Raw genomic sequence first — 27,357 nt, forward strand, 5'->3', positions numbered from 1 at the left:
CGCTCGCGTACTAACGGCAAACCAACTCAGCAGGAGATCGCGTGCTTTGCAGACGACTCTCGTTAATTAGAAACACGCTTTTCGTTAATTGGCAACATGCTTCTCTATTAGGCAGCGCGTGACATACGAATACGGGGCCCGATGGCTAGAGGTGATGTGCGATTTAAACAAGCATGAAGAAAGGTGTGATTTCAAGTTTTTGATCGAGTGATTTTTTTTTCAAGGCTTGCTGTACCCATGTATAATACGCACCCCCCTAATTTAGGGCGAAAAATCGGTAAAATTTTGCGCATTATATATGGAAAATTACGGTACCTTCGACATCGATGTGGCCAGACGCCGAATAGTCGTGTCCTTGGAAACTGAGCCTAGCGGGCGGTATACAGTAGACCCGCAATATACTCAAATATTAATATTATTGACCTACTTTATTTATAAACTTTGAAAATTTTACCCGCTGGGCGCGGCTAGTGAACCGCGCGATCGTTCGTCAATTGCATGTGCCCCTTTATCCGAAAAGTTTGACCATTCCTGGTCTATATAGATTACTAATCTACCCATAGGTTAGTTATCTATAGTAATCTAGAGTCTGTCAGCCGTCAGGAATATCCGATGTAGCAACGAAGACATAGGTGCTGCCGTGTCGGCTTGTGACGTCATAATGAATACTTCTCAATTGTCGATAACATCATAATTGCACTAGAACGCACTTTACTCCATGCCATTGCTGTGAACAGCAATAAAATTCAGGCCTGCTGTTCAATTATGATAAATCAGCAGATGTGGTTGTTGCATATATAATAGCATCTTATGAAATAGGTCGGAGCCGGAGCTACTCCACAAATAACGGGCTCCAGCTCCGGCTCCGGCTGAATTTTATGAAGAGCTCCGGCTCTAGCTCCGGTGAAAATGCACGGCTCCGGGGCTCCGGCACCGGGCTCCGGCGCCGGCTCCAAAGCCCTGGTAATGAGAAAGTGACGGTTAAGTAGAAAATATATATTAGGTGTCATAATTCGAAACGATGTTGAACATGATACATTTTAGCTCTCTTTAAGGAGTTTAAACCCATATCCACGTTCTTCAATTAAGACTCGAAAACAGTGGGTCTCGAAATATTTCGCGGCCCCTTATCATGCTATAACAAAATATTAAATAGTGCTATCAGAATGCTAGCAATCTCAACGGGTAGTTTGATGGCGTGGAAGATTATGGCTGTTGATGAGAGAATTGTGAAATATCAAAGCCGGACAATACACAGAGCAACAACTATAAGCTGGAGTATGTCGCGCGGAGCGCGAAAAAATATCAATAAACTTCGGCTTCGCGCCACCCTTCTGATGCTTTCACGTCTCCCAGTTCGAGAACCACTGGACTGAAATGTATATGCAATAGTACAAACCATGTTTTCTTGGTCGCTGCCTTCCGAGCAGTTTGCAGGTTACATAGCCTTTATGTTGAGCGAAGCTCGCAGTTTTTCGGAACTTCGACTTCCCTTGACCGAGTGTTTCGTGCTTTTGTCATAAGACCGACTTTAATTAAAATCCCTAATCACGGCGACATGATTGGCAAAACTGAAGCGATGAGTTTACCGCTGACTACAGTATGCGAATATTTAGTACTTTAAATTCTAATCCTAAGCCATCTTTGAGTTTCAGTTTTTGGTTTTCTTTCTTTTTTGGCATGCCCGTTAATCCTTTATGAGTAATTTATATGATGAGTCATATAGTAATAGCGAGCACTGATTGACTTGTTTACGAATTAGGGATTTGAAAACATGTCACGTCACAAATTAAATTGAAACACATACTGCATAGTGCGTTTTGTGACAATGTCAACAAGGAAGGTTTGAACAAAACTTTATGGAAAGAGTGATTTCTTGTGACTTCAATTGCTGCTCATACTTTGCCACATGGCCTTTAATGTGAATCTGGATTACGCATGCCAGGTATGTAGGCAGCGTGATCGTCGCATATTAATGAGCAGGCTTCAAAGTAAACGAATTTCCTGTTCATTTGATACAACCTATGGTTTTAGTCGTTCAAAAAGCAAGTTTTATGTTTTGAATTCCGAGCAACCTTTCGCGGGCTGCATGGAATAGCTTGGCGGGCCGCACTTGACCAGGTATGCTCTAATCCAGTGGTTCTTAACCTTTTTTCCTCCAGCACCCTCTTTCAACAATTATCGTGCTCCAGCGCCCCCAACCTCATATTGTAAGTAATGTAATGAAGACAATGAGTAAGAGGGAGGGCCGTAACAGCACTTCGTCTACCCTCTAAAAACGATTTCCTTGCGCACCCATAGCGTGATAAACCAAACTTCTGAGGGCTTCGCCACCAAGAACCCTATAGCGTGACTTCGATGGTCAGCAAAGTTTGTGTGGCCAGGTTGCCCTAGGTACCAAAATTTTCTATAATGCATGAATGAATAGGTGGTAATTACATATATAAGTCGCTATAAACTTTTTATCCTTTCAGCCCACGTAATCAGATTTACCAGTAGCGCTGAGTGAGCTGTTGTATGGGAAAATAAAGGGCACGTAATAAATAATTAAACATATTCGGGCGTGCCCGTAGGTACAATTAATTCGTTACCAGGGCCGTAACAGCACTTCGTCAGCCCCCCACCCAAAAAAATCGTTGGTCTTGGGCCCTCATATCGGGTGATAAACCAAACTTCCGGGGGGTTTCGCCCCAGACCCCCCTTCGGCTATCCGCTATTTGCTGATACTAGTCATCTACATTGGGTGTCCATTTACTGAGCCAGCTATTCTCGCCTAGACGCGCGAAGCGCGAAAATTTTCAATAATTAATGATTGAATTGGTCAATGTGATCGGGAATTGCATGTATATTGATATCAATTTTTATCCTCTTTCTGCTCACGTAAACAGATTTACCGGTAGAGCTGAGTGATGTGTGATTGAAAAGGTAGGACCCCTCAATAATAATTATACATCTTCGGGCGTATACCCGTTGGCAGGAACGAAACGGCACTTCGTCAGGCCCCCCGAAAAAACATCGGTCTTGGGCTCCCATATTGTGATAAACCGACCGCCCCCAACACGTTGTTCGCTTTCACCACGAAATCAGCTGTACTGTTTAGCGAGCCAGTGCGAAGCGCGAAAACTTTCGATAATTCATGATAAAATCGGTCAGTAAGATCGGGAATTGCATATATATTGCTATCAATTTCTTGTCCCCTCCTCTCACGTTACCAGATTTACCGGTAGAGCTGAGTGAGGTACAATGTTCCCTCTAAGCTGCGCACGTGCGCAGTGCTGACACGGTCTCTGCGCACAGAAAATCTACGTTGCGCACAACCAAACCTTCCATGAGCAACTTAAAACTGCTTGAAGTAGAAGTAGAATTGACTGTCTTCAAATCTACTCAGGTAAGTAAGTAGTTGTGAAAACGACTTTCGCATAGATAGATTGTCTAAAGGTGCAAATTGAAGTATGCGGCAGGTTCCGAGCTTGATTCCTATTGATGCATTCCAGAAGGTATTCCATTTTCGACAGCATAAGCATTCGCCCGCATGATGAGCTGAAATGACAGTATTGATATGGAAACGCAATACTAATCCTCTGCTTAATCGAACAGCACGTTATAGAAAATGTCATGGTATCGCGCAATCCCTCATATTATAAGGAACTTAGTTTGGTCGAAGAGCAATACCGGGAAGTGGTATAGGATACTGTGCGAACACTTTGTGCGATTAGTAAATGGAAATAAAAAATATGGTGGATGAAAAAAATGACATATTGTGTAACTTTTTTTGCGGAAATAATTGACATTACTTCACTTGCATTTGTACTTCAACCTGTATGTTATCCAGACAAAAGAACTGATATTAATTAGAACTCAAAGTATATGATACTGGGAATTAAATGTGAAATATGAATACTACTTCTAAATGCAGAAAATGTATTTCATGTGTTTAGTACAGAAAGTTTCAAAGGTGGTATGCTAAAACAGCTCTGAAACTAAAAAAGTCTGGGTCCACTTTTCCAGATTAGGACAGGCCATGGGGCTGCTACATTACGATATGATAAATGAATGCTAGATCGCGAAACATAAGTTTCAAACGTTATGATGAGCCATATATACTGTGATGAAAGATTTCATATGGACGAAGGGCGACAATGCAGTGTAAACGGAACCACGCCAACCCGCTAACTAAACTATATTTACCGATACTTTTGTGAAACCATACTGGTTATTCCGTATCCACTGAGCGCCAAGCGCGACGAGAATTCTGGGCTTTTAGAAACTTTTATGAAAATTAAATGTTCATACTCCGTGAAAACAGCCCCGAAACTCCTCACGCTATCCTTTTGATTTGAGGAATAAACTACTTCTACTTGAAAAATTGAAATTAGCGAAAAGTAATTAAGTAGATCACAAAACATTACGAAGTAGAAGTAAAAGTAGCAAAAATCAGATCTAGCCTACCTGAGTAAGTACCATAAGTAGAGGAAAAGTACTTGAGTACTTCGAAAAAGTAGAAGTACTTCGTTACTGACCACCTCATATTTGCACATGACTGATGACAAGTGCACAATAATTGACCTAAATTGGAACTAAATCTTGTTGGGGTCCGCGGGGTCCGAGGCATTGCAAAAGGGGTCCGCGAAGACAAAAAGGTTGATAACCACTGCCTTAGTGGATAAGACTGACAACAAATTAACGTATCGCTAAAGCTCTACGGATTTTGCTAATTGGTGATAGCAACGTTTTAAATCGGTCTCCCTCTCAACTGAAACAGCACTTACTAAATTGAAACCCGTCAGACCAGACATTACATCAATTAATACTAACATGTAAATAAATCTTTCTTATGCCCGGAGGCGACAGTGAGGAGCATGAAACGAATGAACGACTGGCTGCCATCAAGTCATTGCCAAGGCTGCCAATGGAATCTACGTGAGATTAGAACTACTGTATCTGGAAATCGGAATAGTCATATTGGGATTTCGTGAAATTAAATAAAATCTATAGTAATCTAAAAGGCAGCATACCAAGCTGTCAGTGTCGTATCAAACCAGGCAACAACGTATCTATGGCTATAGCTGCGGTTTCGCGTCTGTCGCTCGTGCTAGCACTGTTTTCGTCTATTCAAGGCCAGAGAGGTAGGAGTCAATTATTGTGGGAAGCAAGGATTAGCCATACATCGGAAATGTGCATTCGCCCTTTAGGACATGGTTATTTGCATTCAGCATGCTCCTATGCTCAAAACATATTCGAAGCCATTTGCCCGTGTATTGGTACTTGTGGTGAGGCGCAATTAAGCAATTATTGCTTTCATGTGATTAGTATTCATTTCTACAGTACGCTGTTGCCTTATTGTTAGCGTGCCTTTCTTTTCTTTGCTGTTCTGCTGCTGGGTGCGTTCTATGTTTCTTAAAATCACATTGGTTTCCTTTAGTTTCATAAAGCGATAGTCAGTTCACGACACCACTTTCGTCCAAAACTTATAATATATATGATAATGTTATTAAATATGTCGAAACCTAGTTTATGGTTACTAGATAGTGATTTATTGCTTGATGTTTAAACGTACTGCGGCGTTTATGTGTGCGCATATTGGTAACATTGAAAGCTTTACTTTAACGACCTATGTCGTTACCCCCTCTGCACAATTCTGATGCCAGGTGGTGTGTCCTAAATCTTTGCGTGCATGTTGTTGGTGTTAGTTAGGCTTACCATATTTTGGAAATCTGAAAAGAGGACACTTTTTCAGAAATTTGAGACTTGCAAAACCGGAGAAGAATTCTCAAAATTCGGTGAACTTTTCCCACTTTGTGATCGGTCGACAAAAAAAAGGTCAACTTTCCCGCTCAGAGCCCAAAATACCGTTTCTTCCTCCACATTGCCGGATGGTTGACTAAAAAAAAGGTCATATTTTCGCTCAGAGCTCAAAATAACCGTTTAAGCGTCACTGCTGTGCTAATTTACGGCATATCACTCGCATTTTGCTCTAAATATGACCTAAATTCTCAAGAAAGAGGACAAAATCTCAAAAAAGAAGACATTTAGGCGTCCTCCGAGGACACTTCCAAAAAAGTCAAAAAAGAGGACAAATCCTCTTAAAAGAGGACGTATGGTAATCCTACTGTTTGATTACTGCATTGTCGAGGGATTTCGTTGTATTGTAACGGCAAAGTCTTGGGAGACTATTTCACTGCTGAATTAAAAAGCCTTGACATGATGTGACGGAACTTCATGGAATAACAACATCCAGCTCGCAGAGAGTCATGTTCATACGGGACTCATTTGAACCGTTTACTTACAATTTAAATCGATTCAAGACTTGACTTCTATTATCACTCCAAAAAATTTGTCCTTTATCAATAAATAAAATAAGATCTTGGTTGCTTTCACATCTTATTTAACGCCCACTTGAAAAGTAATAACTTTGTTTATCACACGAGCTTTCGTAGCGACGCGCACCAATTATTTTCGTAGCAAGGAGAACAACATATTTTTGTGGGATTTGCATTGTTAACTGAGCAGAATGTGTCGTATGAACTGTCGTAGTTCCAATATCAAGGGCTGAAACTTATATCTATGTCAGTATGACTGTAGTTAATGAATGTTAGTTTCCATTTTCTCAGCTATCGCATTGAAAATTGAGTGAAATATAGGATCTGGGTTTATTTAGGGTCCACACACGTGTTTTCCGAAATATCCCAGTGGCATCCCTGGTTCATACCACTAGTGACCTGACTCGTGACTTGACTTGACTTGACTCGACTTAACTCGAGTCATCTCCAAAAATCGGGTGACTTGACTTGACTCGAGTCACCTTTGAAATACGAGTGACTTGACTTGACTCGAGTCGAAATCTCCAATGACTCGAGATGACTCGTGACTCGAAGGTAGTGACTTGATGCCAACACTGGTCACACCACACCATAGGTGGATATTCGTTATTATGACGCCTGATCGACCGACTTGTATCACGGCCCCCTTGCTTGTTTGTTTGATATTCGTGGTGTTCCGACCACATCAGTCATTTTGCACCAGGCCGATACTGTTTAATATGTATTCCGTATTTACCGACTTGTAGCACGGCCCACTTCTCAGCTTTGAATAAGACACCGCGGATCACGTGTTCAGGAGGAGCCTAAATAAACCTCCAGCACTTACGCAGGAATTCAGGAGTCGACCTCGGTCAGACTCGAACCCGCAACCCATTACTGTTGCAGCAGTGGATCATACCACTACGCTATCTCGCTACATCACGCCCCCTTTGTTCTAGGCTATTGTAAGCGGACTTGGACAACTATGATAATTTCAGTTGTATAATTAGACTAGTTACAGAGAAATGCCGGTAATGTATTTCTAAGCTTATAAGTGAAATGTTTCTAGGCCCGCATTTTAGTTCTAAAGTAATTGCTACACGATAACTGTATCGTGCCAAACGAGCCGAGCTAGGTGTAATGTATGCAGATACTTTCGAGCATAAACTATTATTTTATTCAAACTACGGGCAGCGAGTGGCGCAGTTGATAAACACCATCGTGACAGCACCAATGGAAGTGGTTTCGATTCCCGGGTCTGAGCAACGTCTATGTGTCGGAGTCGGTGGTTTATCAGGATTCCTCCTCGCCGACTTCACTGCAATTGCAGTGCATCGAAAAATCCAAAATTAAAGTACACGCCAAGCTACACGTTTGCAGTTAATACCACGATCGGGTCACATGGGTGTGAGAGAGAAAGATTGAGAGACGTCCACATGAATACACAACCAAAGCCCCCTTGAATCTTATGAAATTCGTATCGTGGTGTGCAGGGTCTGAAAAGGCAAAAGCAGCACTGTATTGTCTAGTGACCAATAATAAATGCTGAACTTGATAACTCAATTTCTAATCTAATTCCGAAACAAAAATGCATTATAGCTATAATTCTGGTATACTTAGGGAAAAGTTGGAAAGTTATAGTTTTATAACTCAGAATGCAAGACACCGCTTATGCGGATCAGATGTCGAGAAGGAGCCTAGATCCAACACTTCCAGAGTCTTACTCGAATTCGCAACCCATCCATGGTGAATCCGTAGAACGTAGCCAACCACACTATACATTACTATCTAGCCACTGTTACTGATAGTGATTACTCGATGAGTTCTGCAATCATTTTAGAATGTCCCCCGCATCGGGCGCCGACCTATGGTTACTCGGAGTGCACAGACGGCCGGAAGCACAGGTCGATATGCGCCTCCAAATGCGAGAGAGGCTACATCGTGAAAGGACCGGCGCGAATGTTCTGTTGGTGTCGGAATGATAGATGTCGGTGGACAGGGAGAAAGGCTACCTGTGAAAGTTAGTACGCTTTACTTCTTGTCCAGCTGGAATTTCGTTAAGTAGCTTTCCTGACAAAGGAATTAAACCTATCGACAAGGATTCCTAGGGGGCGTATACGATTTGGTGCATTCTGACTCAACTTGAGCGTGCAATGTTAACGAATGAGTAGATAATAGACGTATTTCCGAAAGTTACGCCAGAGCGTAGAGTGCAAATCATGACATCGGCAATCTCTGGTACTTGATTCTGAATTCAAACCCATTCCAATGGTAGGAAATGAGCAGAGATGGTCCTTAACCAAATACGCTATCTCTACTTTCCGATGAACGCAAAGTAAGTTTTTGCCTATTTGCGATACTGACTCGAGTGGTATTATACTTACAGTACTTACAGAACTATGTCACAGTGTCAAGGTTTTTAGGCAAATCTAAGATAAAATACTTATTTTGTAACTCACTTGGAAATCTCAACAACTAAATGTACTTAAGTACTGATTGAAAGCGTTACTTCCACTGCTATCTGAGTATGAACGGTGGCAATTCAACCCATCTCTGGAAATGACTCAATCAATCCTTGTGTGGATATATCCGACGGTCGAGCGGAGTAATAGATTATGCTTACATGAAACGTATTTTTGTTTCCTGTGATATTTATATATATATATATAGAGAGAGAGAGTTCTTTTATTCGTCAACCATGAAATATAGTAAAGGCAATGTCCACAAACATTCACGTCCAATAGTATACATTTTTAAAATTTTCCTAACTATAATTTACATGGTATAGACTGGGAGACCCGATATGACCGAAGTCTTCTAGGCCGGAGTCACCCAAGCATATTGGCAGTATTAATTATAATATGGATCAATTTCTTCTCTCAGAGTAGCACCGCAAAGAGTAACGAAATAAACAAAAGTAAATAAAAGCCAGCAACACTAGTGAAGGACGGTTACCATAGTTAACAGTGTGATCAGAAAATAACAATTTGACCCATGTACACAGTGGTAATATTATTGTAGCATATTAAATGAATCAAAACAACAAACAACATCACTGTGGTCATGAGATATGTTCTTAGTACTTGGATGATATAAATTTGCAATAGCGAGCTTTAAATGTATGATAAGGAAGAGTACGGTAGAAAGTTGGTACATTGTTCCAAAATTTCACCCCTATATAAGATAGGGAATTTCTTGACAGTCTTGATGAATGCAATTTAACAAATATATATGAAGACTGAAGAGCTTCGTAGCAGTACATAACTTCAATATACAATTGAATCGTATATTCATATTCGGGTTCATTTCGATATGAAGATTATATCTAATTGTGATATATATCCATAACAATTGTTGTATTGGACTCGTTTTTCACCCATCGGAGGAGTGTGAATTGAAACTTTGGTATCTGAAAGTCTCGTTAATAGCTGATTAGCTCGCAACGGTAAGGCGGAAATCTGCGAAATATGAGATTTGCGTTTACAGTGTGATTCGTCATCTCGTTAAGCTACAGTCACAAAAAACTTAATCCGTTCTTAGTCACTTGAATATTAACCTCGGGTTTACCGGAGTTCATTTACATGCAGTTATGTAATCACAGACATAAACAAACGGAATTTCACTGATGAACTACGAGATTACACATTACATCAAAACTCAATAGTCTATTCGCGTTCATCCCGTTAGGAGATGCTAACATAAGCTTCTCTGGCCAATCTCGAAGGTTACCTGGAGGTTAAGACACACACTCATAGATAATACGTCTGATGACTAGGGCGACTTTTTTGACATGTCAAAATAACTAAAAACTTTGTCAAAGTTGTTTAAAAAGTCAAAATATTTTTGACCCCTCCATTTCGTTTGTATCGTAGAATTTGCATTGTCGGTGATCTTATAATTTGATATTTTGCAGCTTGTAGCGTACTTTATATGCCTACCGTTGCAGACGGCCCATTGTCTGCTCGTTGTGAATCATAAACGGTCAAATGAAATAAATAGGTAGACATGGTGTTAGGACCAACGTACCGCGATATCCTAAATGATGCAAGACTGCTTGGGCATTGCATGGTTCTTATATCAAGAAGCGCATGATGAAAAATGGTGATGTCGACAACATTGTCAGAATGAAGCGACACGGTGTGTCACCAACAGTGTACGCTCAACTTCAGTGCTGCCAGCCAACAACTGCAGCTGTTGAACGTCTTTTCTCCATTCTTGACAAGCTACTTAGTATAAGGACCGACACTTTCTACCGGAAAATGTAGGAAAGTATCTATCGTTGTCCTACAACAAATTTTAATTATTTTTACCACAATACATAGTGTAACTTCTAGAATTCTTCATAGGGCCAGATTTCAGTAAAATAAAATCAAGTTTTTTCATGTAAAATTCTGTCAACCTTCAAGTCAAGAACGTTTTTTCAGGCCAAACCACTTCGTAAGAACAGATAGTTCCAATCAGAAATGAAGATAAGCAGTACAATTTGAACATTTTGTGCGAAAACTCCCAATTTGCATACGTGATGTTAAAATTAGATTTTTTTAGGACAAGGAATGTAAAAATTTTGATTTTAGGTCAAAATCTTCCGTTTTTAGGTCTAACAAAATAACCCTAGTAATGACATATTCGTTTTGGTTCGAAAACCCGTCTTTCTGAAACGCCGATTCTACCTCTAATATTGGTAAGCTCATCTGTAACCAAGCAATGGGTATCACGCTGTTGCCTTTCGACCACACAATATACGATTTTACTTTCCAAAATGAAGCTAAGCATATCTGGACTGCTACCTGAAAGGGGACAGCCGAATGTTATTCTGGTTTGCAATAGATATTCATTATAATATTTTCGTATTGCGTGAAAATTAAATTGTAATGGTTTTGTTCCATTGGGACTCTGTTGATGTGCAGTCCATTTTTCGTCCTAGTAATCCATATAGTAGCATAATAGATGTGTATTTCTTTGACCGACGGAGGTTTTTGGGTTTCGCAACGGCATGCAGATTAGAGTAAGTGTTCCCCGGTTAACAAAGGTTGAAAACCACTGAATTAATGTCATATAATATTATTTTTCAGAATCGGAATGTAAATTCCCCGATTTGGACACCGGCCACTTGCGGTTCGTGGACAGGTGGGAAGGTGGTTTCGCTGGCTTGATCGAGTTCGGGAACGTGGTCACTCCGGCGAGCAGCACGTACGGGTGGTCAGTTGTGGTGGTTTTCGACAGACCCCTCGGAAAGGTAGGCGTATAGTACTCAGACCTGAAACGATTATTGTATTAATACAATCGATTGCGATTACGATTAGCCTACTTCTGAAATGCGTGATAATTGTGACTGGGGAAAGTAATCACGTTTATATTTATTTTAGTGCTTTGAACTTGAGCTTTGAATACATTTCAGGGTTGACCAACCCCTTGGAGGTTCGCGAACCAGCTTTAAGGGGTTCGAGATAGGGCAATACTTGAAAACGTCTTCAAGAAACGACAACAACAAATTATCCCATGGGAATGATGCCGTTAGTGGGAATGCGACATCATTGTCTAGTCATTTGTTTACTTATTATAGGCTTGCAATAACCTAAACGGACTTGCGATTGATGTGAATATATCTTGTTTAAGCAGTAAGTAGCTTTTCAGACTTAAAATAGACAACATCGAGATTGGGCCACAAAATGTCTGGGGTTCATTCAACGGCACACAAAACTTGAAGGGATCCACGATCAAACAAGATTAGAAATCCTGCTATAAGGCGATATAACAACTCACACGAGACTGCATCACGAGTGGATATAGTTTTGAAACTTTAACGTCATATGCCACACTATACCCATTGTGCGACTCTATGGCTGACGATAAGACATCCGCACCAATTTTAGTTTTAGCTGCGGCCCGTGATAACATAAGCGGTTGTCTGGTATATACTGGTACATAGAATACCTACCGACTATGTATACGTAGCTACACGTGAATAATTCGTCATAATGCCATAGATTACAGTAGCTAATATTGGTGTTATAATATTGAGCAGTGAGGTGCACGTTCCTGTACTTCAGGGGCGGTAAACATACGGGATACGGCTCACGACGGGGATGTTGAGCGGCCGAAAACAGTTGCCGGTCTTACATGATAATGTAGGCCACGGCCGCAGTCTGCAGCAATCCTCCAATTTTTACGAGCAGACATTTTTGAACATGTACATTAACAATACACAGCTGCGCTCCAATCTAACTGATGCTCATGTGCAGTCTTTACTAAGGGTTTCTACGTCCGATATGCAGTCGGAGTTCAAAGAGCATGTTGACAATTTTGGTCGATCACAGATTTTCCATTGACTTCAACAGCTATTGACGAGGGCTATATTTCGTTAAGAAATGCATTAAATAGTGTTTTGGTCTCTATGCTATAACCTTAAAGATTACAATAAATACGATTTATTCCTTGAATAGCTGGATAAATACGCGAATAATGTATCGATTCTGGAATACGGCCAGCCAAGTACTTCATTTTACCGTATCAGACTCGCCGACTTGAGAAGTTGCCCGTTCCTACTGTATCTGATACATCGCACTACTCCTAGTTCTTTAGTTTTTTTTTAAATTCAAAACACAGCAAGTTTGCGATAAAACGAAATGTTCAGTTTATGTTTATAGTCATTTTATAAGGAAATATTTGAGTTATTCGTCCTATTATGAAGCAATCGAATATATTTGGCAAATTACGATTACGATTTCTTGCTAATGTTGATTTCTTCGTAATCGATTAAGATTAGAAATTAGGAATTTTATCTTTACCACTCATATTTTCTGGTTGAAACCATCACGTTCACTTCTTCGAAATATATTACACCCATTCCATGTAATCCAGGGGTGTCAAACTGAAATTGCGTCGCGGGCCGGTTTCAAGCCTTCAAATCGCTCGCGGGCCGGACCAGTCAACTGATTCCAAAATGTTACCTCGTGTCCTTGCTTTCCACTTGAATACCTTAAAAGCATATATAGATAATTCGCGGATCATGGGGTTTTTAAAGTAGCAAGACGCAAAACTTCATTCGCAAACAATGGAATTGGTAAAAATACGATGATTGCCGATAGAAGACAGTTAAGAACTGCTAGCGTTAACGAAGATATAAGTTGGCATATTCTATGCTCCATTTGATTTAGTCGTAGTCTGGCGTTAGCTCTTCATGCGGGTGGCGAGGAATACAAGATATTCAATTGGAAACGAAGACTTTGGAGTTTGGTTCATTGTTATTAAACCGCGATTCCGGTTTCTCTCATGTCTGGGGATATATTGGGTCGAAATTGACACAGCAGTGCGACCACAAATCTTTCAATTATATATTTGTGCAACTAACATATTTTCCCTGTCTACAACGGCTCCGCAGTGATGTTTTCGCTTCAGTGAATAATTACCTTTTTGGTCCATATTTATATAAAACTCCGAACTTAGTGTGCACTCTTTGCCTTCTTGAAATTGGATGTCGATTTCACCGACTTGTTACTATAGTGGTATCTAGAGTGGAACCACAGCGCTGTAGTCGGGTAATGGGGATTATGAACTTGGAATTATTTCCTGCAAAATATAAAGAAAAATTCAATCTACTCAGAATTGCTTCGCGGGCCGGATGAAATCGTCTGGCGGGCCGGATGCGGTCCGCGGACCATATGCTCGACACCCCTGATGTACTCTATACAAGGTTAATTTATATTATGAAATTACGCGCGTCCCATGACATGTGTTTAACCTGCAAGCACTTGATTAACATTACCAAATACTTTGCTCCATGTGTTGCAGTTGCCATGATGTAAAAGTGCTTTGTTTGCAACAGAAAGTCAGGCTGACTTCGTGGAATCTTGACTTGACAGCGACTTCATTTGATGGACAGACCTTCACTTTTGCCAACCCAGAAAACAGCAAAGACCTTTCCAAAGTCATCGACTCTTCCAACCGATTTTCAGTGTTGGTAGTTGCTGAAGGCGCTGGAGGAGATATACCTGAATCAGGTGAAAAATTGTGCAAATTAACCAGAGTTGTATCGAAACTTGCACAAACTACCGTTCGAGTTAGTCGACGGTCAACTCTCTACTGATATTTTTGGGGAAGTTCTAGTTCGTTTGCATACCCAAAAATAGTTGCCGAACAAACAGACGTGTCGTCTGTTCGAGTGAATCGTTATACCAGTGTTATGTTGTGCGACGTTCTTGCAGCCACTGCTAAATTAGAGTCATTATCGGTGTTAGGATCAAGTCGCTACATTTGACCCACGAGTCATCTCGAGTCAATGTACATTTTAACTCGAGTCGAGTCAAGTCAATCGATTTACGAAGGTGACTCGAGTAAAGTCAATTCACTTGTTTTTTTTTTGAGGTGACTCGAGTCAAGTCAAGTCACGACATGAGTCAAGTCATAATTAAAGTCAAATTGAATTTTCGAAGTTAGTTAAGTTAAGCTTTGTCTAGTTAAGGGTCATTAGTTGGGCAATGTTTTGCCTAAAAACGGAAGATTATGACCTAAAAAATCAAAACTTTGACATTTTTTGACCTTAAAAAAACTAATTTTGACCAAGCTTTGACCTAACGAATGCAAATTAGGTGTTTTTCCACATAATGTTGGAATTGTACTACTTTTCTTCATTTCTGGTCCGAACTGTCTGTCCTTACGAAGCAGTTTGTCCTGAAAAACTTTTTTGGCTCATAAACTGACAAATTTGTTCATGAAAAAACTTGATTTTAATGAAATCTGGCCCTATGAAGAATTTCAGTAGTTACATCACGGATTATGATAAAAATAATGAAAATCTGTTGTAGTGCCACGAAAGATACTTTCCTAAATTCTCGGGTCGAAAGTGTCTGTATTTACTAAGTGGCTTGTCAAGAATGGAGAAAAAACGTTCAACAGTAGCAGTTGTTGGCTGACAACACTGAAGTTGTGCGTGCCTACACTGCTGGTGACACACCGTGTTGTGTCATTCTGACAATGGTGTCTGCATCACAATTTTTAATAATGCACTTCTTGATATAAGAACCAATGACCACGCAGTCTTGCTTCAGTTGGGACTTTGCGGTACGTTGAGGATAACACCATGTCAACCTATTTGTTTTATTTGAATGTTTATGATTCACAATGAGCAGACAATGGGCCGTCTACAACGGCAGGCCTACAAAGTAGGCTACAAGCTGTAAAATGTCAAATGATAAGTTCCCTGACAGTGCAAAATCTACGATACAAACGAAATGCAGGTTGTAAAAAATTTTTGACTTCGTTCAGAATTTTGACATTTTTTGACCTAACGCTGCTATTTGGACCGAATTTTGACGTTTTCTGACATGTCAAACTAATTGCCCTAGTCATTAGCTATAGATATAGTTTCGAATTTTGAAAAAGTCGCTACTCTTAGTTCTGAATCTAATTGCGCATGTGGAAGCTCTTTTAGTTTTCACAAGTATGATTATATCCGCTGACCTCATTGCTTATGATGACAGCATTTGCTGGGCTGTACTACAAAAGAGTAAAAGACGCAACGTGCTTGATGGCACCAAGGTTACCTGTCATTCGGCCGCTGTATAGCGATTCAGCGAAGACACCGCCAGTCACAATACCTGTGACGAAGACTACTACATATCCCGTTACAAATAGAATAGAGGACGAACAGAAAGATTCTAAACAGTCGGAAGTCATTGGTTCAACGAAAAATGCGTCTGACGTCACGCCGACGACTTTCGCCTCTGGCGACGCGGAGTTGGATCACGATGAAGTATTTTGCAAAGGTCAGCTTTAATAGATGCTCCCGCGGCCTTTGGTGTCTTATTATTATTATATTCTTTATTCCCAGTAAAACTGATATATAAACACAATCCGGGGAACAACCTGACCCCCAAGGAAAATGGCGAGATTGAAGTCACTTTTTAAAATTTCAGTAAAACAGTCAAATTGTTATACCTGTGCAATAAGTGAAGAGGTCAGGCTAAAGAATTGCGGTAGGTGAAGAATTGGCAAGTGTTGCAGAGGAAGAAATGACTGAACATGAAGAATCGAAATTACAGAAATTATGCTGTGATTTACGCGGACAAGTGTAATTTTAATTAATAATATTATCTGTATTAATTATTAAAATCACGTTTTGGTGCTTTTCACAAAAGAGGTCTTTTGCACCAAATGCTAATTAGGTTCATCAACAACGCAAGCTAATTGACAAATTTCGCATATGACTATCTAAGATAGTCACAATATTAAGATATTCATCAATAATTACATACGTCGTGGCATTTGGTGTTAACGTGGGTATCGTTTATGAATGATAGGTTGACATCACCTGTATATTATACAACTTGTAGCACACAGAGCATTTCGACACACAATGGTATGCGGAAAATACACAGCACCTGATTGTTGGAAGATGGGCAAAGATCGTTCGATTCCCAGTTTCGGTTACTGCTAACTTGGGTTGCATTTAAAGTAAGAGGTGTTTTACGCAAATGAAATGCCGTGCACTCATGCAAAAAAAAACACAGTAAAACACATGTTTCAAATAAGGGCAATGTTTTAAACATGTTCGTTTTGTACTTGGTTTTTGTATTATAATTGAACCCCACTGCTAATGAAGCTGTTAAGCTCACTAATTAATTTTCGAGTTCTATTCGCAAATTACAAGCGCTTCTGAATAAATTTGAACTCGTTCCAAAACGTTTCTTACGTCGCGATCCATCTGTAATAGGGTCTCTTGAACTTTTTTCGACACGCTCCCTCTACTTGATCATAGTGAAAAATTTCGCACCGCCCTTATCGTCATATCAAAGGATATCGAAAAGAGCAACCAGAATGTTTGCAGTTATAACGATTAGTTTGTTGGCATGAAGGTGTTACGGCTATTGAGACACTTCTCAATTATGGAATTTGGACTATACACATTATAATATTCGTTATGAACTGGAGAAAAATTGAGCATACTGCGAGAAAACTTCCAGTTGAATATTTTGTTAAACATAATCATGTGCAGTGGTAGCACTTGGCAGATATGGATATTTTCGCGATTTTTGTGCCTAATCCATTTTATTACTCCACTTTTGCTCAGCTCAAGCGTATCGAATCAAAAACCAATGGCTCATCTACACGCATTCACCAAAAATTACACTTCATTTCAGGCCATCTTCTAATGAGTGCAAGGGTCGGTGTCAGTCAAGATCTAGCATCCGTGTGTGGATGGTACGCGACGCCATTATGACGTTTAAAATCGCAATTTAATTAGGACAATATACTTTCGCTGAAACGTGCAAGTTTCAGCACAAATTACACTCATTCCGAGTGCAAGAAACATCATTTCTCTCAGGCGACTTCGCGCCTACCCACAGATACTACCCGCCCCCAGTTTGAGAACCACTCATCTATAGTAACGTTATGTCATGACTGCCCCGCTGCCCCATTGACATTGTCATCTTGACATGCTCGGTTTTGTGACAGCACAGATGTACAATCATCAGGTATACGAAACAACACCACTTTGGACCCTATGTGCACATATCTTCTTAAAATCATTATAAAGTATGTATATCACAAACAAAACAGCGTTTCCAGTGGATATGCATTACTGTTATTGTAACCCAATGTTTAGTTTATAGTAATCTGCTCGAAAGCATTCTGGATTTTGTTGCTAGCGAAACAATTTTACTTTAGCACAATCGCACTACGACTCCTACGTCGCCGGCGAGGGATGGGAAGACCAAGGCGTGCATTTCATCGGAGGTTACTTCAATTTGGAATATCCGGAAGTGTTGGCAGATTGGCAAATGGTGGTCATCTTCAATGAGGCAATCACAAAGATACAGGTTCAGAGTCTTTGCATTATTTTCTAATCGACTGAAGGGTCAGTAACGAAGTTTTCCTACTCTTCGGAGTACTCACGTAGGTTCCGCCAACTTGTAGTGACTATTCTTTTTGATTAATTCTAGTTCTACTTGACATTTTCTTCGAAAAAAACACTTATTTGTATCTTTGGTTTTTGCAAACAAGAAAGTAGTTTGCGGATATGTTTGAATCACTGGGATTAAATTGTCTTAGCAATTGTGGTAAATAGCATCTGTATCATGGTGAATGAATAGATTTTCGAAAATTTCACGTATTTGCAATTTCGATAGTCATTTCGCGTTAGTCGCAGAGAAAAACCTTACAATTTCTACAACCACTGCCGACCAACTACTAAAAGCATGGGACCCGTTGAACTTATTTCCAACAGTATTATTCTGATCTCCATGGAAAAAATCTCACGCTTCTGCAACTTTTAAATTGACACAATTTTATAGCATCACCGTATACTTGTATTCGGGTGCAAACTCTGACTACTTTGTTCACCTCTGCCTGACGATGCCTGATTTTAGATTCATAGCTAAACCCTACAGAAAACCTTGATACGAAGTCATGTATGATAGGTATCAGGTACCCAACATCTCTATCAGATTTTCCGTCACACAGGCATTCATGGTTCGGTATTCCGGTGCAAAGAATCGCGTTCATATTGGAGAAATAATTCCGGGTGCTGCATATGATGAATGTATCGTCGAATACAATGAATTAACTACGTTATTTACTAACCAGGGTAGTGCAGTAGGAATAATTTGATATGAGACGATAGAACATTGTATTAACAACTATCTTTTTCAATTAAATATTGTTTGCGAATCTCGCTACATAAGTATGTCGACATATTTATTGAAAAACGTCCCAATAAATCATGCACAATTTATCGTACTCATGGGATGTGTCACAGTACGGATTAACGCGGAACGTTTATTTAGACCTGGGTTTGCGAAGTGAAGGACTCTTCTAAAGATGGTCTGATATGGACATTCGGTCCCAATCCCGGAAACACAAAATTTCATGGAAAGCGAATCGAGATAAGATATATTGCAACACAATCGTACGCGACCGTAGAAAGACCTACAGGTGAAGGCTGGCATGTCGCATTTTTATGGTGAAGTCACGCACACTAGATACAGTGCCGAGAATGGTTGCTGCTGAATGATGTGATCATGCGTTACGAATCAAGTCTGATGTAATTGCTACGACAATCTCCTACCCTACTTAATTAGTAATGCGGTTCGTTGTGGTTGTGACGTCTTAATGGATGATACTGAAATACTAGGCGCCTAACACTCGATTCATTGTCGAATCACTCAGGTCTACTCGATTTTGCCATGTTATATATCGACATCGCGAGAGAATATTGTATCCGCGTCGCTTCAGGACCTCGGATCCCGATAACATGATAGCTGGGCCGATTGTGAGTCAAAGTACGGAGGGAAATATATGTAATCTATTATCGAAATTCATCCGATTTATCCGAGTCAAACTGCGTAGAAAATCGATCCTATGGTAATTTATCACGGATTTTATCAGAGTTACAACACGTACTGAGATCGACACACCGCATCATTTATTGCGATCTGAACCCAGATGGGGTAATTACAACAGTAAACAACGAAAACGGTGTTGGCGAACGTTGAAAACGAATACATTTGAACACAACATTTGCTGTCGATCTAAATTTCTGATCTATAGTCGCGGTAACGAACTGCCACCTTCGATATCGAACCTAGGTCAGGTGTTCCTTTGCTCCACGTCATTTAAAGACGGCGAGGCGAAAATCAAAGGTAGCGGATTGGGCTCCAGTGTGCAAAGTTTAGCCACTCCACAGCCTGACTTGAGCTCAACTACAAAATCAAGTGAAGGATTGGACATTGCGGAATCGGAAGATCTTAAGTGTAGCAACAGAGATCCGACTGGAAAGCCAGTAATCAGGGCGGAACAAACTAAGCCCAACCCCAAGGCAAATACAGGTGAGCTGACATACATTTATTCATCAAGCGCCCATTTATTCAATCCTCAAACGATTGAGATGCAATGAGAAAAAGCAACGCATCAAACAAAAATTATCTAACTTATCAACTTAGAAAATTTAGTAACATATATTCATATTGAAATGAACCCGAATATTTTCTGCTGACACTCGTCAGTGGTAATCGTCAGCAACTAGTAGATCAGCTGTTCTCAACCTTTTTGGACATGCGCCCCCCTTGGCGATGGTCAAAAAATTGGCGCTTCTTCGATATACGCCCCAGATCGAAACAGTGTTTCACATGTAACCAGCAAGTGTTTCCCTTGAACACGATCATATTTTATAAACGTCAAAATAAATTGTTTTTTGCCTGTGGAGAGACGGATATTAGGGTTGGATGGGGGTTAGGGTCAAAATTGGGGTTAGGGTATCCCAAGATTAGCGTTGGAGGAGAAGAGGATATTAGTGTTGGGGAATTTAGGGTATCCCAAGATTAGGGTTGGGGGAGGGGTATTAAGGTTGGAGGAGAAGATGATATTAGGCTTGTGGGTAGGTGGATATTAGGGTTGGGTTATGGTATTCCAAGATTAGAGCTGGGAAGGGGGATATTAGGGTTGGAAGTGGGTTAGGGTCAAAATTGGGGTCGGTGTACCAAGATTAGGGTCGGGAGAGCGTGGGATTTTAGGGTTGGATATCGTGTCCCTCACCCCAAATCTAATCTTTGGTTACCCTAACCCTAACCCAGCTCTAAGCCTAACCCAGCTCTAGCCGCCAACTTAACTCTAAACCCATCCCCAAACCCTAATGTCCCCCTCTCCTCCAACTCTAATATCCCCTTTTCACAACACTAATATCCATCACTCCTCGAACCCTAATATCCCCCCTCTCCAACTCTATTATCCCCCTCAACTCAACCCTAAAATCCTCCCTCCCCACTCCCAATATCCCCCTCTCCTCCAACCATAATATCCCCCTTCCACAACAAAGGTAAAAACAATTTATTTTGACGTTTATAAATTTTATTGTCTTCATGTGAAACATTTGTTGGTGTCATGGGGAGCACTGTTTCGATCTGGGGCGTATATCGAAGAAGCGCCAAAAAATTTGCGCCCCCCTGACCCCCCCCCCGCACTTATCGTCATTTAAAAAAGAGCACATCATCTAATACAGTCGTGGGCAACCTTTTTGCTAATCACTGCCGCATTTCGATTACTTATGTAGCCTAAGGCCGCATTCCAGAGCATAGCCGTTATGAACTAACTGGTCGCAAAATACCTATGTTAATCTGTCCATATACATTCCCGGTGGACTATTCTACTTTTTACAACGACCTATTGTACGCACCGAAATTGCGAGTGGAAAATGTTATGAATATTTGCTGGGATTGCATATTGTCGCGCGGAGCGACAAGTTTTTTCACATCCACGAATAAATTTCGCAATTTATAGTGTCATTATCACATATTACTATAAAATATTTATCCTTTCTCAGCCCATGTGATCAGATTCACCGGTAGAGTTCCTATGTGATCAGATTCACCGGTAGAATTTATGGAGGGAGTGCTTCCGAAAATTTAGGGCAAGTCATAAATGATAATGCATTTTCGGGTGGGCCATTTGTTATTAGTCCCTGTGTTGCATGCTGTTATTTCTAGACCCCCATCAAGATTGTCGAATGTATCGGTAGTGGAAATAGTGGAAATACATTGATATCGCCGAAATGTACCATAAAAAAATTTCTTTCTTGAGGAGCACACGATTCCGATTCCGGCTCAGATTGAGAAGGACGCTACTATATCAAAATCGAAAAAATGAAATAATGTTAAATTGGGCGGAGCGCGAAAAAAATTTCCAGATTATTTAAAATCTCTCCAAAATTCGGGAGGGAATTCGTAATTTCAATTGGCATGTCGACGGCCGCCAATACATACTAATTGAATTAGGTTTCGATGGCCGCACAAATTCCCTTCTACGACCGCAGGTTGCCCATCCCTGATCTAATAGTATACATATGGTATATCTGACGCCAAGTTTGAATCCGCATTCCGGTTATAGAGTCTTTAACATTTCTGACGAATTTCCCCAAACTTGTTTGAAATTAGCAAAAACATTGAACAGGACATCAATTTAGTTCAAGGTAGGTTGCACTGGGCCAAATGCTAATGCTTGTAGTGACTACAGATGGCACGGCATTGTTCTGTACTGCCATGCTTAATTTGATCAGATTTGGGATTAAATTGTGTTGATTTAGGGTAGCCTAATCGAGGGCGAAACCGGGTAAGCTATATTGCATCTAAGTCTGTCTTAAGCAGTGCAGTTCGCCAGCTATTAACAACAGCTACCCATCGAACCGATTTTTAGGCTACTGCCAAAGATATGAAGTAATCAAATCTTCAAAGAACATAAAGAATTTGCTCAAATGAAGTTGAAATCAGCATACACTCCGTTGAGCGCGATTGCTGGAGTTTCAATTTGACGAGCTTTCTCGAATACGAAATAAGTTTCATCTTCAACAATCGTCTTCTCAGAATGGTTGTGAAACATATGTTTAGTTAGAATTCATACAGACTTTGTAAATTTTTGCCCCCCCCCCCCCACCCTGTGAGCCTCCTGCGCCCCCCAGGTTGAGAACCACTGTAGTAGAGAATTCAAAGGAACATTCCATATCGAAGATCATATCATCCAATAGACGTCACCGGCATTAAATTGCAAATAACCGAGACGAACAGATCGCTTAAGCGCAAGCTTAAATATCAGATTCCACCTCACTGTATACCATGTAAACAATAAAGTAACGCTAGAAGGTCCTTACGTACGAGTTTAAAATCGAATTCGTATACACAAATGCAGCTTAAAATTAAATTTGGACTATGAGTGTAGCAAAGTTGGACTGTCATCTCAAAAATTGCACGCTGCATTGTCACGATGTATGGTAAATACCTGCTAAGGTTTTAAATGCAGAAAATGTGACTGTAATTGTATACATAAAATACCAGAATAATGAGACCACGATTTACATGGGGGGGGGGGGTTGTTCTAAGTAATTCACTTCCAAAAAGCATGTTTTGCATCTAGGAGAAGATAGTGTAATGGCGGAGCGTTCGACTTCCTGATCGGTACGTCGTGGGGTAAATCCGTGAACGGGTCACACCAAAGGCCTGCACAGTAAAACTGATATCTATGGTTTCCTCGCTTGGCGCTCAGCTCTTGATATACGGGTGTGAATATACACCCATTGTACACGTAACCAGCACCTATCTCAGACTTCCATGACGGTATAAATGAAATATGTCATTTTAATCCAAATGCAGATTACATGTTGTTAGGTTCTACTGTCGTATGCCATCTTTTGTGTGTGAATACATACCGTTGTCGCTAAGAGTGTAGTTAACGACTCATTTATACAGGATTGAAACTTTATTTCGTTTTATGCACCATCAGACGGAGACAAGTATAACTACAACGAACTGCTCCACATATCACTTCTCTTCTACGAGGCGCAACGTGCCGGCAAGCTGCCGCCTGATAATAGAATACCCTGGCGAGGAGACGCGGCGCTAAAGGACGGGTGTGACATCAAAAGAGATCTTACCGGAGGGTGGTTTGATGGTGAGGCGTCGGGGGCTGGACATCAGCGTACTTTATTTAGCAAAGCTTTTGGGGAATTATATTGAATCATAGATATAAGTTAACATATGGATTATCTCTTACAGAGGGTCAAAATCTGACCCGAGTTGCAGACATATGGTATTTCCGATTTAACACAAGAGTTATGACCAAAGCAGTCAATGTTGCTACTCAATTTGACGTAGAAGAAGCACCATAAATTCCTCCTTAATTATATGTGGAAGTAGCAGACGTATGTCGAGACTACTTCAAGTAAAATTATGAAATGACTAACTGAAAAGAAAGTTATTTCTAGTAGTGGAATGTGACTATAGGTGGAACACTACAAGCTGTTAACTAAACGTAGTTACCTTTGAAATGGCCTGGTGAATCTTCTCTAGTGCGAGTGATGCTAGCATATCCCAAAACCACATTCTACTTTGCAAATTCTAATTTGTTAAAAGTAACTAGTTTTGCCTTACTAACTTCGACGTGGAAGTAGACTAAATTCATACCCCAATAGAGTATAGGCCTGTTGTATGTTTGGTGTCAAATTGGTACCGACTTCAGTTTTGTTGTGATTACCTTTCTGTGTTAAAGATCATTCGTCGTAATGTACTGGCATGGAATGTAATGATTGCAGACTGTCTACCTGTTTCGCGTACTGAGAACCGTTCTTCATTTATGTTGCTGTTGTCTTAACTGTTGGTATTGCGAGTATCGTAGTCAAGGTATTAGTTCATTTAAGCCGAAGTAATAAACTGCTTACGAATATTGTTTCGTGCTCACAACAAGGCCTATAAGTAGTCAAGTAGGAAAAGGTACCTGAGTGCACCGAATAGCTATGGTATTTCCTTGCTGATCAGTGACGACCTCAGACGTTTTAAAAATATTGCTCAGATACTGAACCTGTATCTAAATGTGATTGCCTCCTTGAAAATGATCGCCATTTGCCAGTCTTCTAACAGTTGTTGTACTGACGATGTACTGATTCCCATTTACTATCACTTTTACTTCAGCTGGGGACCGTGTCAAGTTCAATTTCCCGATAGCGTTCACTCTGACCACTTTATCTTGGGGTGCGATCGAATTTCGAGACGCTTACGAAGACGCCGGCGAGCTAGATAACATTATTAACACAATCAAATGGGGAGCGGAATACTTTATCAAGACTCATATTGGAAAGAATATCGTTGTGGCTCAAGTACGTCATACCTATAAGCAATATTGATCTGACAGATCCAAAATAAGTAAGATTGTGACCAGCAAATGTGACAAGTAACGACATCTTTGCGCTTTTACTCAGGTACTCAGGTATAGGTTTCGCCTACTTTCACTAATTACTCAAGTAACCGTATTTTATTAGAATTTACTAATTGTTTCCAGAGCTTCTTGGAGGTACAGAACTTCAATATACAATTGAATAGTATATTCATATTGAAATGAGCCCGAATATTTTCGGCTGACACTCGGCAGGGCAATCGTCAGCCTTAGCTGGAATTCATCAAGTCCTCGACGCAGAAAAATTAACCTCATAGGCACCCTCGCGCATAGAGCGTTGATGATATGTTCGGGTGACAAACTGAGTTTAGAACTTGACAACATCTGAAAAATCTTACTTGATAACGGATACCCTGAACACGTCACCAGCCGCGGCATAGAGAAGAAATTAACGCAATTCAGCGCAGAAAAACCAACAGAGCCCACCGAACGAACGATAAAAGATGTTTATATCCATCTACCTTGGATTGGCCCCATTTCCACCCGCTTTGAAAAACAATTGATTTTTGCGGTCAGTCAGTGTTACGGTCAGTCAAAACCAATGTGATTTTCACGACAACACAACTGCTCCCTTCAACAGGCAAAGACGTGCTCCCTGCAGTTCCACAAAATAATGTAGTGTACGAATATAAGTGCCACTGTGATTGATTGTGGCTACGTGGGAAGAACGTCAAAACATCTGTAGGAACGCATAAACCAACATGTCCCCAGATTTATCAGAACACGTGCATCACGCTCAATGAAAAGCTCACCCTCAACTCATCCTCATTTTATGAGCGAAATCGTCATGATAACTGGGCGAAATAGCACCTGAATATATTTAAAACTGGTATACTAATACTACTTAATATGCGTCATACCCGAAGATACATCATGTAATTTCGATTGTTACCTCCAATTAACTGATAAGCATATGGAGACATCGATCAAATCTACATCTTGAAACTACATATAAGAGCTGTTTCAAGATTTTCATATTCCACTGACACTTGCAGTAGTTTTGACATATGTTAGTTGTAATTGATTAGAAATCTTCAGCGTTACTTCGCCTCTACATGGGTACTAAACCTAGATACTTTGACAACCAGTTGCGACCGGTGGAACTAACACGGCTAATTTAAATTGCAAGTCTTGCAGCATGGGGGAACTGGGTTATTAGCGCACCATGATGCAAAATCTTGATTTCAAACCACTTCCTATGAGAGAACACGAGTCAAATACGCCAAGTCTTACATACATTTTACGCTATTCCAATGGGTGAACACGAGTCATATACTCCAACGTCCAGTGGCGGCTCGTCCTATAGGGCAACTGGGGCATTGCCCCACCTAAAATTCTGTTCAATAACAATTCTTTACCATTTATAGACGCACACCAATCTATATATACCGAAATCACAGCGAAAATCGTATTCTTCTTGTCCTTTCGCTTGTAAATGCCCATATATAGCGAAGTCTCTGCGAAAATCGAATTTTCTTCTGTGTTTTCGCGAATGCCTAGCCGGGGCATGCCCGGTAGCGCTCATAACAAGCTTTCACAGTCTATTCTCGCAAAGCCGTGCACAATAAAGAAACGGTGATTTACACTCTCCTATTCATAAAATTACCGAGCAACCGGGGCACAATAGCTCTGTGCCCCTAAGGTGTGATGTAACAATCGGATCTATAGCTGAACTCGGTTACCGTCATATGCGTTTAGTCGACCTTTGCTGGTATAGGTTGATTTTGATGGTGTTTCACACCATGAAAACTCTTGAAACTTGGTATGTCATGTCGTGATGGTGGTATTTAACACTGCCCCAAGTTTCAGCGTTTCTACTTAAAGTTTATGTTATGTTCTAGATCTTGTTCGAACAATAACTCAATGCGACGAGGTTGCAATAAGGAATCAGTATATTATCAGCAGTATAACTTTACGGCAGGCGACACGATCCAGAGTTCAGTTAAAAGAAAGACCACGAGACAACAGAGCATAGGGTATAAATACAGCGCAAGGCACACGAGGAAATATTGATTGGCGGTAATTACTAATCCTAGACAAATAAGAGGCAAACGATACCAACGTAAAATGCATGAACATAACAGTCCTCCCCTGTAAGTTAGAGTACAAGGTAATTTACGTTGGCCGATAGAAATCAGTTTGGGTCCTAATTCTAAGCGGATAACGTCTGCCCGACGTTCGAGCAGGACTAGCTGCAGGGCGTTGTGCCCTATTCCTGACCAACGGTTGCTCAGCTTGGGACTGTTGCGGCTGAGCTACTTCCTGTGTGGCTGTATCATGACCAGTGGAAATTAAGCGTGGTTGGAGTTGGTTTTTGTGCCTCCTCCAATACCCATGATCTGTTTTT

The 27,357-nt window shown here is 40.6% G+C and overlaps 1 protein-coding gene across 1 annotated transcript in view; it reads left to right on the plus strand.

Moving 5' to 3' along the window:
• Positions 1–4,888: 4,888 nt before the first annotated feature.
• LOC145458985 (uncharacterized) overlaps positions 4,889–27,357 on the plus strand; it is a 37,276-nt gene continuing 14,807 nt past the window's right edge. Inside the window, exons 1-10 of the mRNA XM_080337505.1 lie at positions 4,889–5,126; positions 8,140–8,319; positions 11,372–11,535; positions 14,125–14,299; positions 15,779–16,063; positions 17,967–18,118; positions 19,085–19,232; positions 19,886–20,125; positions 23,565–23,732; positions 24,749–24,933. Of these exons, the coding sequence (XP_080193631.1) occupies positions 5,057–5,126; positions 8,140–8,319; positions 11,372–11,535; positions 14,125–14,299; positions 15,779–16,063; positions 17,967–18,118; positions 19,085–19,232; positions 19,886–20,125; positions 23,565–23,732; positions 24,749–24,933 (1,767 nt within the window). The 5' untranslated portion in view covers positions 4,889–5,056. The remainder of the gene's footprint in view (positions 5,127–8,139; positions 8,320–11,371; positions 11,536–14,124; positions 14,300–15,778; positions 16,064–17,966; positions 18,119–19,084; positions 19,233–19,885; positions 20,126–23,564; positions 23,733–24,748; positions 24,934–27,357) is intronic.

This window comes from Botryllus schlosseri, chromosome 2 (assembly GCF_051294905.1).
Source record: "Botryllus schlosseri isolate E-star chromosome 2, Bs_hap1, whole genome shotgun sequence".
Lineage (NCBI taxonomy): Eukaryota > Metazoa > Chordata > Ascidiacea > Stolidobranchia > Styelidae > Botryllus > Botryllus schlosseri.